The 22,202-nt window shown below is 33.7% G+C and overlaps 1 protein-coding gene across 1 annotated transcript in view; it reads left to right on the top strand.

Moving 5' to 3' along the window:
- Nucleotides 1-22,202, top strand: part of LRP6 (LDL receptor related protein 6) — a 129,372-nt gene that overhangs the window by 62,971 nt on the left and 44,199 nt on the right. Inside the window, exons 7-8 of the mRNA XM_023504584.2 lie at nt 1,029-1,200; nt 21,701-21,917. Of these exons, the coding sequence (XP_023360352.1) occupies nt 1,029-1,200; nt 21,701-21,917 (389 nt within the window). The remainder of the gene's footprint in view (nt 1-1,028; nt 1,201-21,700; nt 21,918-22,202) is intronic.

Raw genomic sequence — 22,202 nt, 5'->3', positions numbered from 1 at the left:
TGGGTTAAAGAGTTTAATTTCCCAGAATATATTGCATACCTTTCCTTCTTAAATTAGTTCATGTTTGCTAGTTTTTAATGTTAGTTTCAAATTTTCCCGAGTTTGTACTATGACCATAAAAAAATGGGGAATGAAATTATTTTTTTCCTCATAGATTTAATTTTCATAGCTTTCTCAGAATACTCAAAGCCATGTTTGAGATATGTTCTATACCTTATTTTTATTATTTAGTGAATCAATTATTTTTCCTTGGTTAATAATTGCAATTTATTTAATGTTGGAAGATGAGATAGTTTCAGATAAACAATATATACCAATATAGTGTGCTTATTGTTTTTATCTGGAAAGCAATTTCAAAAAATTTGCCTGCTCATAAAATTTTTTCCCCATTTGCTATACTTACTGGTAATTATTTGTCTAATCAACATGTTTGTTGAATGTAAGGTCTATGCAAGATAATACTTGTACATATAGACACATCCTATAAGTTTTATATTACAATATAATATGATTCATTCTTACATTTACTCTCAAGAAAGAAACAATGATACATTGTAACATTGGTATTAGATATAAACATCTAAGAAATTAAAACTCCAGGTAGTTAGAAGAGAAAAATAGGACTGTAGGAAATTCTTATTTTGAAAATTGTTTGTTATCAGAATTCTATGACTGGAATGTTGATTTTGGTAATGCTTATAGAATGTGTACCGGGGAAATTTAGAAAAATACATATTAAACTGTAAGAAACACAAAAATATCTTGACAGTGTGATCCAAGTAAATAATAGAATTTTAGAATTGGAAGGGACTAAAGAAATCAGCTATTAACGAATGCTATTTGAATTTAAATTCTTTTACTAATTATAGTGAGGTATATGTTCCTTTAAGAATTTAGTCTGTTTTATAAACTTCTGGTGGTTTTTTTCTTGCTAGATGTTTTATCTTTGTACTAATGATGTTTTGGAAGAAGATATAAGGACTGAAAGAGTGATTAATTTTGAATCCATGTTCTCTGTATTTCTATAGGTATATGTATTGGACTGATTGGGGAGAAATCCCTAAAATAGAGCGTGCAGCTTTGGATGGGTCTGACCGAGTAGTTTTGGTGAATACATCTCTTGGTTGGCCAAATGGTTTAGCTCTGGATTATGATGAAGAAAAAATATACTGGGGAGATGCCAAAACAGACAAGATTGAGGTTTGTTTTCAAATTTTTCCACATAAAACCAGTATTTAAAGTAGATAAATACTTAATAATTTAGTGAGTCTTCTCCTGATTTTCTAGAGTTTTCTGAAGTAATTGTCATGAAGATATTTTTGAAGAGGCAGAATTCTCAAGATAACAGACATTTATAGTTATCTTGGGTTCAAAATTTCAACTTCACAAATGCAGAATAGAAAATGTATTGCTAGAAAAACTTTCCTATAAAAAATATTCAGAGGTTTCAGTAGACTGCATGCATAATATGAACCACTAGACTTAAACAGATCCTGAGTTCCAAAAAAGCTAATGTTTGTCAAGGCTATATTAAATCTTAGAGGGTTCCAGAAGGCCTAAAATAATAGAAATAAGCATTCTTTTCTGTCCTCTGCTTTGGTTTAGACCACATCTGGTGTACTTTGTAGAATTTTGTTTACCATATTTTATTTATTTATTTATTTAATAGCCTTTTATTTACAGGATATATACATGGGTAACTTTACAGCATTAACAATTGCCAAACCTCTTGTTCCAATTTTTCACCTCTTACCCCCCAACCCTCCCTAAATGGCAGGATGACTAGTAGATGTTAAATATATTAAAATATAACTTAGATACACAATAAGTATACATGACAAAACATTATTTTGCTGTACAAAAGAATCAGACTCTGAATTATTGTACAATTAGCTTGTGAAGGAAATCAAAGATGCAGGTGTGCATAAATATAGGGATTGGGAATTCAATTGTTTACCATATTTTAACAAAAACAAGTGAGAGTATGTCCAAAGAGTATCATCTATATAGTAAGAGGGCCATGGGACATAAAAGAGTGGAATTGAAGATATTCAGGAGAAGCAAAAAGTTGAAAAAGATCAAGAGAGTAAGGGGTGACAGAAAAGTTGTTTTCAAATACTCCAGAGGTTGTCTTTTATTTTTTTTTTTTAGCTCTTTTTTTTTTTTTTTTTTTTTTTTATTTAATAGCCTTTTATTTACAGGATATATGCATGGGTAACTTTACAGCATTAACAATTGCCAAACCTCTTGTTCCAATTTTCACCCTTACTCCCCACCCCTCCCTAGATGGCAGGATGACCAGTAGATGTTAAATATATTAAAATATAAATTAGATACACAATAAGTATACATGACCAAAGCTTATTTTGCTGTACAAAAGAATCAGACTCTGAAATATTGTACAATTAGCTTGTGAAGGAAATCAAAAATGCAGGTGTGCATAAATATAGGGATTGGGAATTCAATGTAATGGTTTTAGTCATCTCCCAGAGTTCTTTCTCTGGGTGTAGCTGGTTCAGTTCATTACTGCTCCATTGGAAATGATTTGGTTGCTCTCGTTGCTGAGGATGGCCTGGTCCATCAGAACTGGTCATCATATAGTATTGTTGTTGAAGTATATAATGATCTCCTGGTCCTGCTCATTTCACTCAGCATCAGTTCGTGTAAGTCTCTCCAGGCCTTTCTGAAATTATCTTGTTGGTCATTTCTTACAGAACAGTAATATTCCATAATATTCATATACCACAATTTATTCAGCCATTCTCCAACTGATGGACATCCATTCAGTTTCCAGTTTTAGCCACTACAAAAGGGCTGCCACAAACATTCGTGCACATACAGGTCCCTTTCCCTTCTTTATAATCTCTTTGGGATATAAGCCCAGTAGTAGCACTGCTGGATCAAAGGGTATGCACAGTTTGATAACTTTTTGAGCATAGTTCCAAACTACTCTCCAAAATGGTTGGATTCGTTCACAACTCCACCAACAATGCATCAATGTCCCAGTTTTCCCGCATCCCCTCCAACAATCATCATTATTTTTTCCTGTCATCTTAACCAATCTGTGTAGTGGTATCTTAGAGTTGTCTTAATTTGCATTTCTCAAAGGTTGTCTTTTAAAAGAGCAACTAGACTTACCATAATTGGACTCAAAGTGTGCAGCTAGGAGAAAGAAGTAGGCAGATTTTTGCTTGATAAAAGGAAGGGAGAGGGGAACCTTACTAACAGAGCCTTTTAAAAATGGAATGGGTCTTTGGAGGAAGTGAATCTCCTGTACTGGAGTACTTTAAGCAGAAGCAGGATGATAGGTTGTTAAGGATGTTAAGGATGTTATAAAGAGAATTCTCATTCAGATATGACATGGCATATATGGCTTCTGAAATCTCTTCTTGTTCTTAGATATTATAATTCTTCCTTAGCATGTTATTCTTTCTTTTTCCTTTAATGTTGAGATATTTTTTCATTTACAAACTCCGGGTTGTCCAGTGTCAATTTCAGTAAAAACTATCAACTAGAAGTGTATCAAGCACATTTTAGTCAAGCAGTTGATCTTACATTGACTTAAATTTTTGAAATAAGTAAGACCTATATTGGAAGAGTTAGCAGTGTCTTTTAAAGAGACCAAAACTAGTATAAATATATATTTAAAGAATTTTTTGTAACTTAAAATGAATTCATTAAATCAACTCAGAAGGTAATATTGAAAAACAAATCTGGAAACAAATAGAATAGTCTCAAGCATTTTTTTCCACCATTTTCTTTCTTTATAAGCATTTTGGGTCTAGTTGTCTTTATTATTTAATCAGCCCCCTTCTCTTTAAGGAAAACATTGTCCATATATTGATTGTTCTGAGTCTAAATACAACTAATAAAATACTTCTTGGCAACAGATAGAAGCGACTTGGTTTCAAGAAGTTTTGAAAAGAATATTACTGGGTATGATGAATATTAAAAGTTTGGCATCTAGTAAATATTGTATTTCATATTGAAATTCTGAAATTGTAGAGTGACATTTTCTGATGATCATAGCGTTCTCTGATCTATTAGTCCACAACAAGGAGATTTGTTTCCTGAGGATTGTTTTTAAAAAAATAATTATTATTTAAGATTCTTAGTCTATATATTGTAAAGGTCTATTATACATATAAGTACCTTTAAAGTTTTCCTAAGTTCAGTATATTCATAGATTTATCTACTTCCAAAATTTGTGAGAAAGTTTTTGTTTCCATAACAAACAAAATTACTGTCATGTAAATTGGTGCCAGATTATCTCTTAATATAATTTTAAGTTTTTGTAACTTTTGACAAGCTACTGATGTTAGTGAACTTTGATGTATCTGAATCTTTACTTTGTGCTATCTACTCTGTGATATACACCAAAAAAACAAATCTTAGCATATATCTTGTAGAGTCAGTAAGTTTTATTATTAAGTTGATGAAGTGTCACAATATTTGTTTGATTGTTAAATATTAATGTAGTTCTGCCACACTTTTTATAGAATTATTCTTTTTTTTAAATATAATTACTCCAAATATACCTTAATGTTAATTGAATTTATCCACTCATATTTGAAAGCTATCTGTTGATATGGAGTCTTAGCAATATTATTTTGCTTATTTTGACTATATCATAAAACTTGAGAGCTGAAACTAGTAACCATACTGTACAATTCATACTAGTAATTCCCACTATAATATTCCTGATAATGTCATCCATCCTTTCCAGTGAGTGGGAAGTCTCCAAGTTTTGAGATGAATTATTCCATTTTGGTCCACTCTAATGATAGAAAATTTTTTCCTGACACCTAACCAAAGTTGTTTCTTTGACACTTCTATCAGTTACTACTGTTTCTTCCTATTGAGGCCAAAGAGAATAAGAACAAAAATATTTGAAGAAAACTTCCCAGCTTGTGTCATCAGCATTTCATATGAGCATGTCTTCCTTTACCTTTAACTAAATTACAGATTAAAATGTCAAACAGTACAGGTCATATATAGATCCCCAAGAACTCTTCATTGCAGACTTGATATTTCAGGGTGATATTGAATTGTTAATTAATTCTCTGTGGATCTCATCATTCAATCAGTTTTCAGACTGTCTTATTATTATAATCCAGTCCTCATAATAATAGGTGAGGTCAATAAAACATAGCTAATTTACATTCATAGTATTTCCTTGTTTTAGTAGCTTAGTGGCCCTTTCATAAGAGGCTCATCTGGCCTGACTTGTTCTTTTTGAAGCCACATTGACTCTCTGTAATTACCCATTTCCTTTTCCAGATGTTCATTAACTCTTTAGTGATCTGTTTTTAGCATTTTAACAGAATTGAAGTTAAGCTCCCTGACCTGGTTTTTCAGATGATTGTCTTTGGAAATCAGAACATTTGCCCTTTTCTTATCCTTTCACATCTCTACTATTTTCTGAGGGTTTTCAGCTATTTCTACCTCTCCAATTTAATAGTTTACCTCTCCAATTCTTTCATTACTTTAGGAATAGGTAGTTCATCTGGGCCAGGTGACTTGCATTTGTCAAAGGTAACTAGACACTTTCTTATTAATCTTGGATATTAACTCCCTGTTAACTACTTTCATTTTGTTATCTCTAATGCAAAGATTATTCTCTTTAAAACAGAAAATAGAATTAAAATAAGACTTTATCTCTATTATCTTTGATCTGTCCATCCCAAGTGATGCTGATCCTCCTCTTTTTCCTAGGGTGGCTCAAAAACAAAACCTTTTTGTTTTTTTCTTAATTTCCCACCCTAACTTTGATTTATTCTGAAATTTATTACTTAGTGCTTCTTTTCATAGTATTGTGCCAGACTCATATACTCATTTTTTATCATTTGTCCTTCCGTCTCTTAAAAATCTAAATCAGTTGATAACTTCCCTCTTAATCCCAATTGCATTTTTGAATTGTAACTTCTTTTCTTGTTCTGTGGAATTATTTGTGTCTTTAGAATTTAAATCTTGTGAGTTCATGTCCTTCCTAGGCTGCCTACCCTAATAGAATTGTGGGTCCATATCATTTCTCTGAAATGTCATACTTACCTTGGCTTTCTTCTCTTGTTCTATCACAAACTTTAGGAGATTGTGGTTACTTTTTCTCACAATGTTTTCATTATTTCTACCCCAACATCTAATTCTTTATTAATGAAAATCATAATCAGTATAAAAAATTCCCTGTTTTCTTGACCTTTTGAAGGTGAAATTGTTATTAATTCAATTCAAAAAGTGATTAACTACTTCCCAGCATATGTCAAGGTAATTGAAATTTTCTAATACTACTTTTTGGGGGTTTGTGCCAGGATTGGATCTGTTTCTCAGATTCCTATTACTTCTTTCTTTATGGGTATTTTGTAGCATATTTTAATTTAAAAATTGTTTCTCTTTTGTGTTTTTTATTTTTTTTATTTTTACTAAATGCCTTCCATTATGTTTCCTTTACCTTTGTTTACTGGATTTCCTTACAACTATATCTTAATATACAATCTGATGTCCTTTTCCCTCTCCTTCCCATTTTTTGCCTGTCCTATTTCTTTTAAATAGGAGTTACCCATCCAAAGACATAATCCAGTTATATGTTTCATCTCATCAAGCCTCAATGATACTTATGAGGGTTAGGGCATTTTAGTCATATTCTTAGCATGATTACAAATCCACCAACACATCGTGGTATTCAGTTTTCACAACCCTACCAGTATTGCCCATTTCCATCTTTTGTCGTCTTTGCCAATTTGTTGAATATGAGATAAAACTTCAGAATTTTTTAATTTTTATTTTAGATCATTCTTTCATAAGATTGTTAATGGCTTGTGTTTCTTTTGCATATCTTTTGACTACATGTATTGGGGAATGGCTTTTAATTTTATATAGTTGTGAAAGTTCCTTATGTATCTTGAATATCAAGCCTTTATGGGAGATATTTTCATCCCTTCACAATGAAATTCCTTTTATTTCCCTTTATTAATTTAATTGTATTAATTTTCTTCTAGTTCTTTCATGTTATCTAAATCTTGCATTTGTATGTAAACATTTTGAGTCTATTAGTTTACTTACTGACTGCTTTCTTTAAATCTGTATTTCTATGAATATTGGATATTTCAACTGCATTCATCTAAGCTGTTTTCTATGCTGGCTAGCTTGGTGATTCTACATAGGCAGTTTTCTCCCTTCTTCTATCCTTTATTAGTTTAAAACACTTTTGGTTAGATTTGCAAGATATTCTGCAAAGGCTAGTAGATTTTTTCCAGTTTTTATTAGAAGGGCCCCAGGTCCTTAAAGGACCTTTTATTAAAGGGCCCCAGGAGTGGTCTCTCACTCCTATACTTTAAGGTACAGATATTGATATCCAATTCTTAGATAACCTCTTCATTACCAGCTGTGAACTTTTCAACTTAGTTTTTCTCCCTTCCCCTTTTCCTTTTTTGAAGTGTCTTGCTCAATCTCCATCTTTGGTCTTAATATTCTTGCCCAAATGTTTGGCAATGATTTTTAGATTCCCTCTGGTAATATCATTTGTGTCCCCATAAATCACCAGGAGTCGGTAATTCATTTTAATAAGCTATTATATGTTGGATACATACCCTTCCTTAAGCTGCAAAATTCTATTGTTTTCAGGCTGATAGATATTTGAACAAGGAATCACCAACCACCACTACTTTTTATTCTTTCCTCCAAACTTGTTGACTAATGCCTTACCTGATAGCTTCTTTAACTCTAATATATCATTCCTTAGAGGATAAGCACCTGCTTTCTTCTTAGAGCATTCAGTTCCCTTCTTTTTAGTGAGAACGTATAATTTATTATTTAGCTCCAGATGTCCCTTTCCTTCCTTTATGTTACTATCCAGCTCAAGGGTCAAGTTTCAACTGCCATTTGAGGTGATTTCCCTTCCTCTTCCCTCTCCTCAATTGAAAACTTAGTTCATTATTTTTTAAGGAACATTTTCATTGTCTCTGAGCCATTGAGTGTGAAAAGAAGTGCCTTAAATCTATTCAATTTATCTTCTAAGAGGATACACAATTTTATTCTTAGAACACAGACTGCAGGTCATTTGGTTCTAGAAGAAATATAAATTATCCTCAGTAAAAGTCACTTCTAAAATTTATTCTTCTTTAAGTACTGATAAAGGTTTCTCTGCTTTAAAAAAAAAATTGTGGTTTTATAAATATGCATGTAAGACATAAGCCTTATCTTCAAGCACTTCATTAAAACCATTATCTCCTCTGATCACCTCTTGATAACTTAACAAAAGAACTATTTATAATTTGACAACCATACTCAACTTTCTTTTCTTAGGCTCAACAACCCTCTAGTCACAACCCATTCTTCTTTCTCTCCTTTTACCAAATTACCTTTTTTTTTTTTTTTTTTTTAAACCGAGCTGTTCTATCTACCAATGCACTCTTTATTCAAAATTTTGTTCTTTTAACTCTTGCTAATCTTGCTAGCTACCCTTTTCCTAGATCCTTCTGTAGGTCCTTAATCTTCCTCAATTTCACAGAAGCAAGAAAAAGAATCTCAAATCAGTAGTAGTCAAAAGTAGTTTATCATTTAGGTGCTCATTCTTTTGGTTCATTAATAAGTATACTTGATTTAAAACTAAAAATTACAATAAAATATATAATGAGAAAAGTTTGCTTGGTGATAGGTGTAGTAACTACAATCTAAAGGCCACAACATATCCTGCAGCCTCACCAATAAAGGGTACCCTTTGCCTATAAGTTTATAATACTACCTACATGATTTAGAATAATCTGTTAAGTACTATTGAGCTTTTAAGTCTAAATTTGGTAGTTGGATTGCCTCTGCAAATTTTTTTTTTTTGGGGGGGTAAGCCTTGTCTTCCCATTTTTTAATAGTATAAATAAGCCTAATCAGTTTTATCACGTGATCTTTATAGATCACAATCTGACACTTCTTGAAAGGAGACTTGTATTTCTCTAGTTTTGCAGTCTGGGAACAATTAGAAGTGCTGGCGTTGATTATTCTTCTATATTGAGAAGAGTAATCCTCTCCATTTTTCATTGATTCTCAGTTATTACTTGTAATTCTTAGATTTATGGAACATTTTATAATACTTGCCTGATAATCTAGCAATAAGAAATAGCCTCTTTTACTTGCATTCCGGTAGAATATATGCTCCTTGAGAGCAGGACTTATTTTTAGCTCTGTGTCCTCATAGTGTCTGGCACATAGTTAGTGAATCATCAGTAGAAATCTTCAAATAGATGAGCCTGTAAGGTTTGTTCAGGCTTGAAATTTTTTAAAAATTATTTTTCTATAATATCAAATGACTTGGAATGGAAATTTTTTTTTCAGATGATTGTAAGAATAATTATCATGTGAAGTGAATACTGAAAGAATGTTTTGAGGGAATCTTCTTTAGGTTTATTTCACAAGTCAATCTTTGTCTTATCTCTAAAACTGGTATTATTGAGTAAGTTTTGGCTGCTTACAAAAAAATACTTTTTAGTGTGACTGTGGTATTTCCAACCTCTTTTCATTATAAAAAGAGCCTTTACAGTTAATTAGATTAGGTTTTAGATAAATTTTTAAATTTTTGTTTTTATTGTTTTTATTAACAAATGCTCATCTCTTTTTCCTTTTATGTTCAAAGCAGAAAATTTCTCTAATTTGTTTTATAGAAGTTCTGTATATGGAATGTAATTTTTCAATATATATGTACTTCAGCAAAGCTATTACAATAATAAAATGATTAGGTGTATTTAAATAAATAAAAAAAAAACCACATGCAGTCTACAAATATTGGTTAGATTAAATTCAGTTAAATATTATTTGTTTGGTTTTCAGATCTGACTTATATTGATAGATATGAGAATGTCCCCCTTTATAAATAGTTTAAAGTTATATTTCATTTCTATTTTTTTGAATGAATAAAATATTTATTAGTGCTTACTATTTGCAAAGCATGGTGCTTAATGCTAGGGGGTACAAGTGGAAAAGTAAGATAGCCCCTGCTTTCAATGAGTTCACGTTCTAATGGGGAGAAGTTTTGGTTGCTAGGCATTTGAAGGCCTCATAGTCCTTAGGGTATAACAGCAAAGTAGAAGATACTGTCTCTTCTTCAATGACATTTCTACTCATAAATTCATTATTTTCTGATGTTCAATTATTTTACAATGCCAGTGACTTGTATAGCAAGAACTTTATTTTCTGGGTCTTCAGTAGCTGTGACTGCAGTACATGAAGAAGCAGTGGCCAGGCTGCATCTTTATCAAGTTACTCACTAGTTTAGAAGAATTGCTGTTTCTAAGGCTCTTATGTTCTAATCTAACCTCATCAGGTCCCAAAAAAGAGGCTGGTCCAGATGGTAGGGGTGATGTGACTTACTTGGCACATGTTCCCTCTTCTCCCTGAAGTGCCTACTGCTCTAGCTTGATGGGCTCGCTTGCCTTGTGTATGGGAGTTGTCAGCATTGATAACCCTGCCTGGCTTCTACTTCATAGGAATTGTTTCTCTGCATGATTTTATGTGAGAACTAGAGTAAAAGCAGGAATTGGTGACCTGGGCCTGCTGCTACTCCAAAGGCTTCTGTAGCCTGTTGCTGGTAGTTAATGTTTATGATATTTTATTTCTTTTTATAATTCTTTTGCTGATCTGAATATCAATCTGCTTAGTTTAGTTTATATCACTTGCTTGTTTGTCAAACTTTCAGCTATTTCTTGCACATTGTTCAAATGGAATTGTAAATCTTAGTTTGGTTCTGGTAAACAATGCCTTCTAGAACCTCATGGACAATTCAGTTTTATCGTGTAATCAGAAATTCAAGTAATCAGATGTGATATCTTTAAGAGGTTTGCTGTGGCTATTACCACAACATATATATATAGATGTTCACTGGTTTGTTTATCTACATGTTTCCTTTTATAGCTACATGTTAAGTTACATGTTTCCTTTTATAGACTATTCTCACTATGACTTTCAGACTTTGGGAATGTTTTTGATTACAGCTAACTAAAATACTCTGAAGTAATATAAGAATTAATAATATATCGGCCTAGCATTTAAAATGTGAAATTAGTGTCTTAGATTACCTTTAATTTTATAATATTGAAAACCCTAGAAGAAGACAATCCTCTTTTCTGTACCTCCTTCTACATATCAGCATGGGGAATATACCAAAGAGAACTTATGATAGGACCTGGGCAAAGATTGGTTGCAATCTGTGCTTTGGCAGAAACATAGATTCATTGGATTATCTAGATTCAGTGTGGCCTAGGCAGCTGTCTGTTTAGATCACCAAGCCCAGGTAAAAACTGTACAGAAACAAATGACTTTTAACATTTCTATTTAAACAAATCTTGATGAAATCTCAAAGCTTATTTAAGTATTATATTAAAAGTTGGGGGTTGGAATAGTCTGTGGCCAAGTATCATTTAGTTCGTTAAACCCATTTTACAAAGGAGAAAGTAAGAGTAACTAAAATTACATGACTTACCCATAGCCTCACAGTCTGTGGGAGTATTAGGAATTCAGGAATTTGTCTTGTGATTTAGTATTCTTTCTAGTTTACTACTATAAGTCTGGATTAGAATGAAAAGGAATTCTCTTGTTTCAGAGTAGGGCTGGGGTCTTAGATGTGTTAAACTAAAGCAAATGAACTTAAAAACAATACTGGAGCCTGGTTTGTTTTGGTGAGTCATAGTATTCCCTACCACTTGGGAAGCTGATACTAGTAGGTCTTTTGGGCTCTGAAGTTCTGATCTTGCAGTGGGCTAAACTGATAATGTAACTGCAATAAGTACAGCAAAGTCTTGTAAGCCCCTTGGAGTTAGAAGGGGTGTTATGAAGAGGTGAACATACTCAGGTGAGAAATTAAGCTGGCACTGATAGAGCCCTTGAGGCTTAAAACAAAACAAAACAATGTTGCTTTCTTTCATGATGCACATGGGTTCAACTTTCCACTCCATAACTTTCTGGGGATAAGATAGTATTTTACAAAGAGCAAGGAGTATCTCAAAACTCATATATACATGTATACCCATGTACATCTGCCATAACTATCATACTTGCCTTTTTTTTTTTTTTAAGCTAATGTGGATAAGAGTCTCTCCTACCTATTTTCTTTGTTTCTTCCTTGAGACCATGTCCATACAGATACAACATCGGCAAGAAATATGAGTCCTTTCCTGATCTTTCCCAGTTAATGTACCTCTGCCCAGATTATTTTATTTTTACATTTTAAAAAATATTTACCTTTCTACGTGAATGATACTTCCCTACAGTAGAAAGTAAGCCTTATGAGGTCAGGGACTACTGTACTTTTTCTTTTTTTTATCCCAAATAATACACAGACATATAGTAAATAATAAATGATTTCAAGATAAGTTTAAGTCTTATTTTTGCTCAATAGATTTTAGATTTTAGGAACTCATCTGTCTTAGAATTTTTTTGCATTAATAGAATGATGATTTTTGTGGACCAGATCTGATTCAAGGCGATCTTTTGCTATTAAAATATGAGATTCCTAATAGAATATCTAACATTTAACAAAATGTCTACTTAGCAATGGAAAGAATACTCGGTGAAGATGGAACATTCAGTCAAGCCAGGGAAGCATTTACCAAACCAGTTTAAAATGTAATTAGGAAATATTTAACAATAATAAAAATAAATAGAACATAGATACTGTTATTAATGTGGTTTTTTTTTTTTTCTGCCCTCAGGAATACTCATCTACCTGTTTCTGTTTGATTTTAATGCCATTTTTTAAAGCAAATTTTTAAGAAGTTAAGAGACAGTTACCTACTTGCATATTGTCTTTTCCAATGCTGTTGGATCTCTCTTGTCTTCCCACTCTCCTTTAATTTAGGACATGAACTGATCACTGGCCTCCTGAACTTGCCGACTTCAAACTCTAAGTCTAAGCCACATAGCTTCTTCCTTGCCCCTGTGTGAAGTTCCAGTAGCCTGTTGCATTCACCAGCCATATCCACTATCTGGAAGACTTTAGGTTCAAAACATAACACGACCCTCTTATATCTTTTCTGTTTGGTACTGAATCTGAGATCCTTCTCTGGGATCACACTGAATCCTTGATCCTGGCCCATACCTGTTCCATGGTTCTTGTCCTGTTCATTTGCCTATGAGCCGAATTTGTGATCTTGGGATAGAAAAAGATCCACTGACTTTCTCTTTAGATTTCCCAATTATTCAGTCTGGTCCTCTTAGATTTTCATTGGTGTTATAGTGCATGTGTGGAATCGAGGATCTGGATTGTCTGCTTCCTTCTCCTTTACTTTCTTTGCTGGTCTCTTCCTTTATTTTCATTTGAAGAAATTGAACTAGTTCTCTTATAACAGTGAGTTATCTAGGATCACAGAGGTAACAAATAGCAGAGCTGGGATTCAACCCCAGCTTCTTTAACCCCAGATCTGATGCTTTTGTCATTAAACTACATTATCTCCTGTAGCCTAGGCACTGCAACATTCTTCATCTTCAACTTTTAATTCCTTACCACCAAATTTGTCCAAGATTACATGAAAGGTGAATGTCAGAGGCAGATTTTAATTTAGGCCCTCTTTTTAAAAATTTAATTTAATTTCTTTTATTTAATTAAAATAAGAGTCAAGATTTTTCAAAAAGAAGCCATTTACAAAGAGGTGATGGAGAAATCCTGAAGAGTAGGCTATAGACAAGGCCTCACATAGTTATTTGGGAGAAGTAACAGCAGGGGCTTTCAACATGATGGAAGGCGTCACTTGGATCCCACATTGGCAGCATCTTCATCAGTGCTCCAGCACTGGGGGGCTAGGGATGGTGATTGTGGAAGATAAATGAATAGGACAACAAAGATAGAGTGGGACCATCCCTCCTCTTCTCTCCCTCCCCCCACACAGCATTCACATTCATGTTCCAGCAGTAGCAGAGTGGGCAACAGTACAGGCTACATGTAATAGGATAATGATCTCTTAGCTCTCTTAATGAAAAATTGTTCCTCAGATTTAACCAGTATGACAACATGGCCTACACACAGAGTTAGGGACACTGATTAAGTGATTAACTGATGCTCTGTCCTTGTAGTATCCTTTCCATGCTGTGGTCAACAGTTTTCTTATCTATAAAATGAAAGGATTGTATTAAATGATCTCTTTAAGGTCTCTTAAAGCTCTCTATGATCCTGTGAAGAATATTTGGTTATTATCTCTGTTAAGTTTGATTTTTTTTTTCCCAGTTAAAAAAGAAAAAGCAGGGCCAATACATGCTTTTTCCTGAGCAAATTGGAAATGTTTTGCTTTAAAAAAAAAAAAAAAAGTTCAAATGAGATTTTACAACAGTATTGTTGTCATTATCAGTAATAAGAATTTATCATTGAAACCAGCCTTCCTTTTAGCAATGTTCTGTGATAGTTTACAAAGTTGAAAGCATATGAAATAAAATAATTCAGAATAAAAACAAATAAGAAAAAAACAGGTTGAAAGGAAAATAGTTATAGTTCAGCCTGGCATTCTCAGGTAGGTGGGGTTTTTAAGTTATTGTAAGATCTCAATTTAGCTCTGGGTTTTCTAGAAGGTGAAATTATTTATTAAAAAAAAAAAAAAAAAAAAGGACAAAATTAGCTTTTATAACTTCCATTTTGTTTTTAAAAAGAGGCACACTATACCCTTTGATCCAGCAGTGTTACTACTGGGATTATATCCCAAAGAGATTATAAAGAAGGGAAAGGGACCTGTATGTGCACGAATGTTTGTGGCAGCCCTTTTTGTAGTGGCTAAAAATTTGGAAACTGAATGGATGTCCATCAGTTGGAGAATGGTTGAATAAATTGTGGTATATGAAAATTATGGAATATTACTGTTCTGTAAGAAATGACCAACAGGATAATTTCAGAAAGGCCCGGAGAGACTTACATGAACTGATGCTGAGTGAAATGAGCAGGACCAGGAGATCATTATATACTTCAACAACAATACTATATGATGACCAGTTCTGATGGATCAGGCCCTCCTCAGCACCGAGATCAACCAAATCATTTCTAATGGAGCAGTAATGAACTGAACTAGCTATGCCCAGAAAAAGAACTCTGGGAGATGACTAAAAACCATTACATTGAATTCCCAATCCCTTATATTTATGCACACCTGCATTTTTGATTTCCTTCACAAGCTAATTGTACAATATTTCAGAGTCTGATTCTTTTTCTACAGCAAAATAATGTTTTGGTCAGGTATACTTATTGTGTATCTAATTTATATTTTAATATATTTAACATCTACTAGTCATCCTGCCATCTAGGGGAGGGGGTGGGGGGGGGGTAAGGTGAAAAATTGGAACAAGAGGTTTGGCAATTGTTAATGCTGTAAAGTTACCCATGTATATATCCTGTAAATAAAAGGCTATTAAATAAAAAAAAAAAATTAAAAAGAGGCACACTGATATGTGTAGGTGAAGATTTTTCTGGCATTGAATTTTAGGAGGAATTTCTTAATTTCAAATATCTTGCTAATGATACTAAATGTTTAAATTGGAGGTTCTTTACCTAAGACTATCTGGTTTAAGTGGGCTTTTCATTATCACTGCTCTGAAAGACTAAGCATATAATATGAAATCCCAATTTATTGTAATTATTTTTGTGGAAAACTAGGATAATAATGTTGGAATTTTACTAGCATCCTACTCCGTGCAGATTATTAGATTGATGGGAATTATTATATTCTTTTGCATTATGAATAATATGAGGAGAGATGTACTTATGTCATTACTCCACTCGAGGTCCTGACACATATTACTCTGATCTTTGCTTCTTTTCATGTAGCATAATCCCTGTACACATGATAGATACCCAAAAAATGTTCATGGGGCTATATGTCTGTAATGACAAAAAAGTTCCTTTCCATTGTCTACAAAATAAAATTCACATTCCTTTAATAAAATCATCTCTGGTCCAAGCCTGCTATTGATTGTTATAAATTTGGCCAACTCACCTTTACTTAGCTGGGCCTAATTTTTAAATCTACAAAATAAGATTATATAGATAATTTCTTATGACCTTTTCAGTAATGAACTATTGTGGTCATATATTTTTTTTTAAAGTGCCTTATCAGTCTTCTGTGTAAACCCTGTTTCAACAAGACCCACTTTTTAATCTTTCTGCATGAATTCATTTCTGATGATTAAAACTCAAAATCCTTATTGTACTCAGATTCTGTATTTTCATTCTTTCCTGCAGATGAAGCTAGAAATATCTATTGCTTCTGAGTTTATTCTGTAGCACATAGCACAAAGTGCCATATATTGTTGAGTTTCATATGTGTTGGTGTAATTGTCTTAACATTCTACCTAAAGTTTATTTGAAAGCAAAGTTCTTGACCTATTGAATTTCTTTCTGAGGTCCTACAGCATTTTGAGTATAGTAGCTGAATTCACTTGAAATACCTACCTCACAATTAACCCCTTCTCTTAGAAATCACGCTCTCAGATCTAGCTGAAAATGATCTTTCCTTCCTTGATCTTGTATTTATTGTTTTTATTTCTCTTACAAATTTATGATTTCTCTTCTATTTTGGATTACTAATTTATTATATGTTACCCCCTTCATGTTGAATTGTTCTGATTATATCTTAGCACTTAGCATAGTGCTTTGCTTATAGGAGGTATTTATTAAATGTACTGACTTGATTATTGAATTAGATTTATTGATTGAAGAGCAAAATTAAAAACAATTTACATTTTTAACTTAATTGTTTTCTTTTATTCAGTATAGAAACAGTATTTCAAGCTTGGCATAGAAAGGATAATGGTACACATATCTGCCATTTTCTGTTATTACATTGTAGATAAACTATTTAGAAAACACCTTATTGTAGAATTTTAGAGCTAAAAATGATTACATAAAAATCATCTAGCCCAAATTCCTTATTTTTACAGATAAGAGAACTGTAAGCCAGGTAGGTCAAGTTGCATGTTTGAAATCACAAGTACTGGTTAGTAGTATTTCTGAGAATAAAACCTCAAATCTCTTGAATTCCATTCAAGAGGACTCTTTACTATGCACACTGAGATGCCCAGATAGGTCATCTAGCTAAAATAGAAGTGATTCTGGCCTTTTATTTCCATACTTTTATCTAACTACATTTTATAGTTTTTCATATTTTGCCATGTAATGAATATTTTATTTATCAAATATCATGAAATTAAATCTGTTTTAAATAAGTAAAAATAATTAGTTATCAATATTGGGCATTTCAGTAAAATGATGTTATGACCTTTTTTCCTATCTGGGGCAGGAGGCCACTTTCACTTCTGATGAAGTTTTAATTATTGCTTTTCAAGAAGCAGGCAGTATTGTTTAATGGAATTGTAAGCATAGGACAGTGGCAACAAGGTTATGTTTGTCTAATTCTGTTACTGAAGCCTATTGATCAGTTGAGCTCAATAGACTAAAATTTTTCCTATATTTGAACTAATCCTGACACCAATATGGTGAGCCCTGGGGTGGGGTGATCATTCTGTCAAAAGAGTGGGTAAAGCAGAATTGTCTCAAAGCTCTGTGTTGATCAGTAGTGAGATCAGGCCAGTAAGTGACTGCTGTATTTCTCTCCCCTTGTCCCCCTTCCAAAAGGAAAAATTAAGACTATATTTCCCCAAAACAGCTCTGTAAAGTTCTAAAAATGGATTAGAAAAAGAAAAATAAACTGAATCACCTATACATTTCTGAATGCTACATTAAAAAACTGTCAGAATTCTATGGAAACTGACAATGAAGATAAACCAGAGTAGGTAGAAGTTGTGCAGAGTAGCTTCAGAGTATACAAGAAAGGCCTGAGTGGATCCCCATGGCAAGAAAAAGGAGAAAGGTTCCCAGGCCAACTGTAGCTAGGGGCTGGTGTGGAATCCTCTAGCTCTAGGAGCATAGAGGAGAAGAATAACGGTAAAGCCACAGGCCTAAGCCACTGTTACCAAGCAGTAACCACAAGGATTATTGCCTGGTGTCTAAGGCCAGATTAGAATGCAAAATTTTCCTGATTCCAAGTCCTGCACTCTATCTACCTTGCCCCCAGCTGTGCAAGACATTGGGAAGCTGTTTGTGGAGAGCTTTAGATGCTAGTGAGGGTTTTGTAATTCATTCTAGAGATAATAGGGTGCCACCAAGAATGTTTTAGTAAGGGAATGATATAGTCAAATCTATTCATTTGAAGAATGTCAATTTGGAGGTTTTTGGAGGATAAATTGGCAAGGAATTGAATTTTGAATATTTATTACTACTATATGCTAGGCACTGTGCTAAGTGCTGAGGATACAAATAAGGAAAAGACAGTCTTCTTCCAAAGAGCTTACATCTAATGGTTGAAGACAGCACACAAAAAGAAGCTAAAGGTGTGTGGGGGGACACAAAAGGATATTCCGTGGTACCAAAATAAAGCAGTGCTGCTGATGGAAAATGGAGGAGTATGCCCTAGAAGCAGAGAGACCAGTTAAGAAGCTATTGTAATAAATGTTTTAGCATAGCATATTAGAGGGCTAGATTACAAAGACCTGGTTTCAAGTCTTTCTATAGGCACTTACTAGTTAGCAGATCTGCTATCCTGGCAGATCACCTAACCTCCTTGAGCTTCAGTTTTTACATCTGTAAAAAAGGATAATACTATCACCTACTTTGTAGGATTTTCCTGAGGATCTCTTTAATGGATGAATGGGTTCTAAGAGCTGAGGATTATTATTATTATTATTATATAGGAACTTCCAGGTGATGAAGCAGCTTTTATCAATAGTGATAGGCAAAAACAAACAAACAAACAAAAATAGTGATAGGCAGGTGTTCTTTGAGTAAATAGTTAATTACCTGGGGCAGTGGAAATTAAGTGACTTTGCTGGATTAAATAAAATAATTTATTGTGCTCAGCATTATATAAAGATCAATTGTTACTCTCTTGCTGAGAGGTGATAAGGATCTCTTCACCAATAAAGGTTAACCTTTTGATTAAAGAGAAAGGGACAAGTAGTTATTTTGGAGAGGTGGAATTAACAAAGCTAATTGGAAGTGAAAGTGAGTAAGAGAAGTTTCTGAAGTACTGAATCTGGAGAACTTGAATGTGGTGGTACCCTCTTTTATTGATACAGATGAATTATTGTAATATTTTGTATTTAGAAATATAGAGCAGTATAATATATAGTAGTATATGATGAAAGCTCTAAGATAGGATGCAGATAGAATCCTTTGTGGGATCTAAGGAGGAAAACATTGACTGAAGGCTTTTTAAAGTAGGTGGTTTATACTAGGCTTAAAAGGATTGATAGGATTTCAGTAGGAGAAAGATGAAAAGCTAAGGTGTTTCAAGCATGAGCAAAGCATAAGGCAGGAAAATATAAAATGACTCTAATTTTGTTGGAGTATAGCATTTATAGAGGGAGTAGTTTAAGACATAGTTGAAAAAATGAGATTATTACATTTGGTAGGAGGATCTTGAATGCTAAGGAATTTAATGTTTACCTCTGGGCACTAGCAAACCATTGAAAAGTTTTGGACACAGAATGTGAGAGAGGGAATATTTTATGCACACACAAAATATTAATTTCTCAACAGTGTGAAGAAGAATTATAAGGTTTATAAAGAGGTTACTGTAGTAATCTAAGTTTATAGTAATTATTGGGCTTGGGAATCAAATTTTGAATTGGAATTTGATACTCCTTACAAATTTAGCAAGTATTTGGATATGGAGAGTCAAGGGAAGAGGCAAAGATAACACCAAAGTTTTGAACATGGAAAAGGTATCCTGTGGGTGATGAAATGGTGATTCCTCTTCTAGAAACAGTGAGGTTAGGAAGGTGATAACTTGGTTTTTGACATATTTAATTTGAGATTCCAACAAAACATTACTTATTGGGTTTCCAGTCTGTTTTTGGATCCAAGGCAGACTGTTTGGTCACCTGTTCTAGGTAAGCTTTGATGGGAAGATGGAAAGTCCATTATCCTTATTCAGAGCTTACACGGTGTTTCTGTGACCATGCAACAGTGGAGGGGGTTGGGGTGAGGGAGCAGAAAGATAAGGTTCTAGGTGATAGAGTGGTTAAGGTGCTGTACCAATAGACAGGAAGACCTGAGCTTCAGACATTTAGCAGTTGTGTGACCCTGGACAAGTCACTTACCTGCTGTGTGTCTCAATTTCTTTAATTTTAAAAGTGGTAATAATAACAGTACCTATATTCCATGGTTGTGAGGATGAAATAAGACAATATTTGTAAAGCATAATACCTAGCATGTAGGTGGGTGGTTATATATATATATATAGAGAGAGAGATATATATAGACATCTATCTACAAAAATAGATAATCTAAATATCTCTTCATAGATAGATAGATAGATAGATAGGGATATGCTTATTCTCTTTCCTTTCCCCATCCTCAAGCAGTGGTTTTATCTAGAATTCTCTAACTGCCACTGAAATCTCTTATTCCAACCAAATCCCTGCTAATTTATAGAGGCCTCAGAAGGTATGATCAGATTTCTTAACCAGTATGAAGAAACATTTTGTTCCACCTAGGGAACAAATTTAGACCTTTATACCGATCGATCAATCTGCTAGTATTTATTACTTATTCTGTGCCAGATATTATGCTTGTCCCTGAGGATAAAAATTATAAGAATAAAACAGTCCTCACTCCCATGGAGCTTACGTTCTAATGAGGGGGACATCAAGTACCTGCATATACAGCAGGACAGTTAGATAGCAGAGTGGATAGAGCACCAGCCCTGAAGTCAGGAGAACATGAGTTCAAATTCAGCCTCAGACATGTAATACGTACTAGCTATGTGACCCTAGGCAAGTCACTTATCCCCAATTGTTTCTGTCACGCACATATACAGCATAAATATAAAGTAAGTGAATACTACATGCATATACAAAGTAAATATTAGGTAGTGTGGGGGAAGGGAAGGGAGTGTAACAGTTATTAGGAAAGGATTTATTAGAAGATGATACTTAAGCTGCATTATAAAAGCAGAGAGGGACATTATGAGGAAGAAGTGCGGGAATTATTTCTAGCCATGTGTAACGGGCAGTACAGACTCACAGTTGGGAGATGGAGTATGATGTGTGTGGAACAAAGAAAGGGCCAGTTTGGTGAGATTTCAGACTCTAGAGTGGAGAGTAATAACCAGTGAGACTGAATAAACTGGGGCCAGGTTTTGTAGAACTCTGGAAGCTAAACCAAGAAGTTTATATTTTATGTCAGTAGCTATAAGAAGCCACTAGACTTGGTTAAGTTTAGATGAGCCCTTTGTTTAGATCTTTATTTGAGGAAAATGGCCATGGAATAGTGAATAAGAGGGTCTAGATTGGTGATAGACTTGTGGCAGGGAAAGCAATTAGTAATTTCAGTAATCTAGTTTACTTACTTTAGGTGTTGTGGATGATTTGATTTACTCCAGTAATTCCCATTCTTACATTTGGATGAAAGAAAAGAAAAAGAAATGGGCAAAGAACCTGAGGATTTGAGGGTTTGAATTGAGCCCTCTTCAGATGCCTCCCAGTTTAATGAAATAGTTGGTTAGGGAGGAAATGGAGTTAGGGTTGTGAGGAAGGAAATGACCTATAATAGCCTGCTCGGGGAATTAAAAAAGGGGCATCAGGTATAGATTAAAAATAAAATCTGAACTAAGTTATTTTACTTATATTGTATTCATCATGTAATAGGTAAAATTATAACTTTCTCCTTCCCACTGCCATTCCAAAGGTTATGAATGCAGATGGTACTGGAAGAAGAGTATTGGTAGAAGACAAGATTCCTCACATTTTTGGATTTACCTTGCTTGGAGACTATGTCTATTGGACTGACTGGCAAAGACGTAGCATTGAACGGGTGCATAAACGAAGTGCTGAAAGGGAAATCATCATAGATCAGTTACCTGATCTTATGGGCCTAAAAGCCACAAATGTTCATCGAATCATTGGTGAGTAGATTAGAACTTAACCTAATGTTTGGAAATAGAGAAAGAAGAGAAGAGAGATGAGTAATAGGCAGAAATTTACAGAGCAACTTTTTTCAATAGTTGAAATAGATGATTAGTGAGTTCTGGCACTTTCAAATTTTCCCTAGCGGCAGAATAGGGGGAAAAAACATAAGGAATTTGGTTGACCCTTTTAAATGGGACTTAATGCTCTGGCAACAAAATTTTAATTTTGGTGGTTGTTTTAGAGGAATGCCTCCCTACTAAAAACGTTCAGTATCATGCAAA

Source organism: Sarcophilus harrisii, chromosome 5 (genome assembly GCF_902635505.1).
Source record: "Sarcophilus harrisii chromosome 5, mSarHar1.11, whole genome shotgun sequence".
In the NCBI taxonomy this organism is placed as follows: domain Eukaryota; kingdom Metazoa; phylum Chordata; class Mammalia; order Dasyuromorphia; family Dasyuridae; genus Sarcophilus; species Sarcophilus harrisii.
This window is presented reverse-complemented; position numbering and strand designations above follow the sequence as displayed.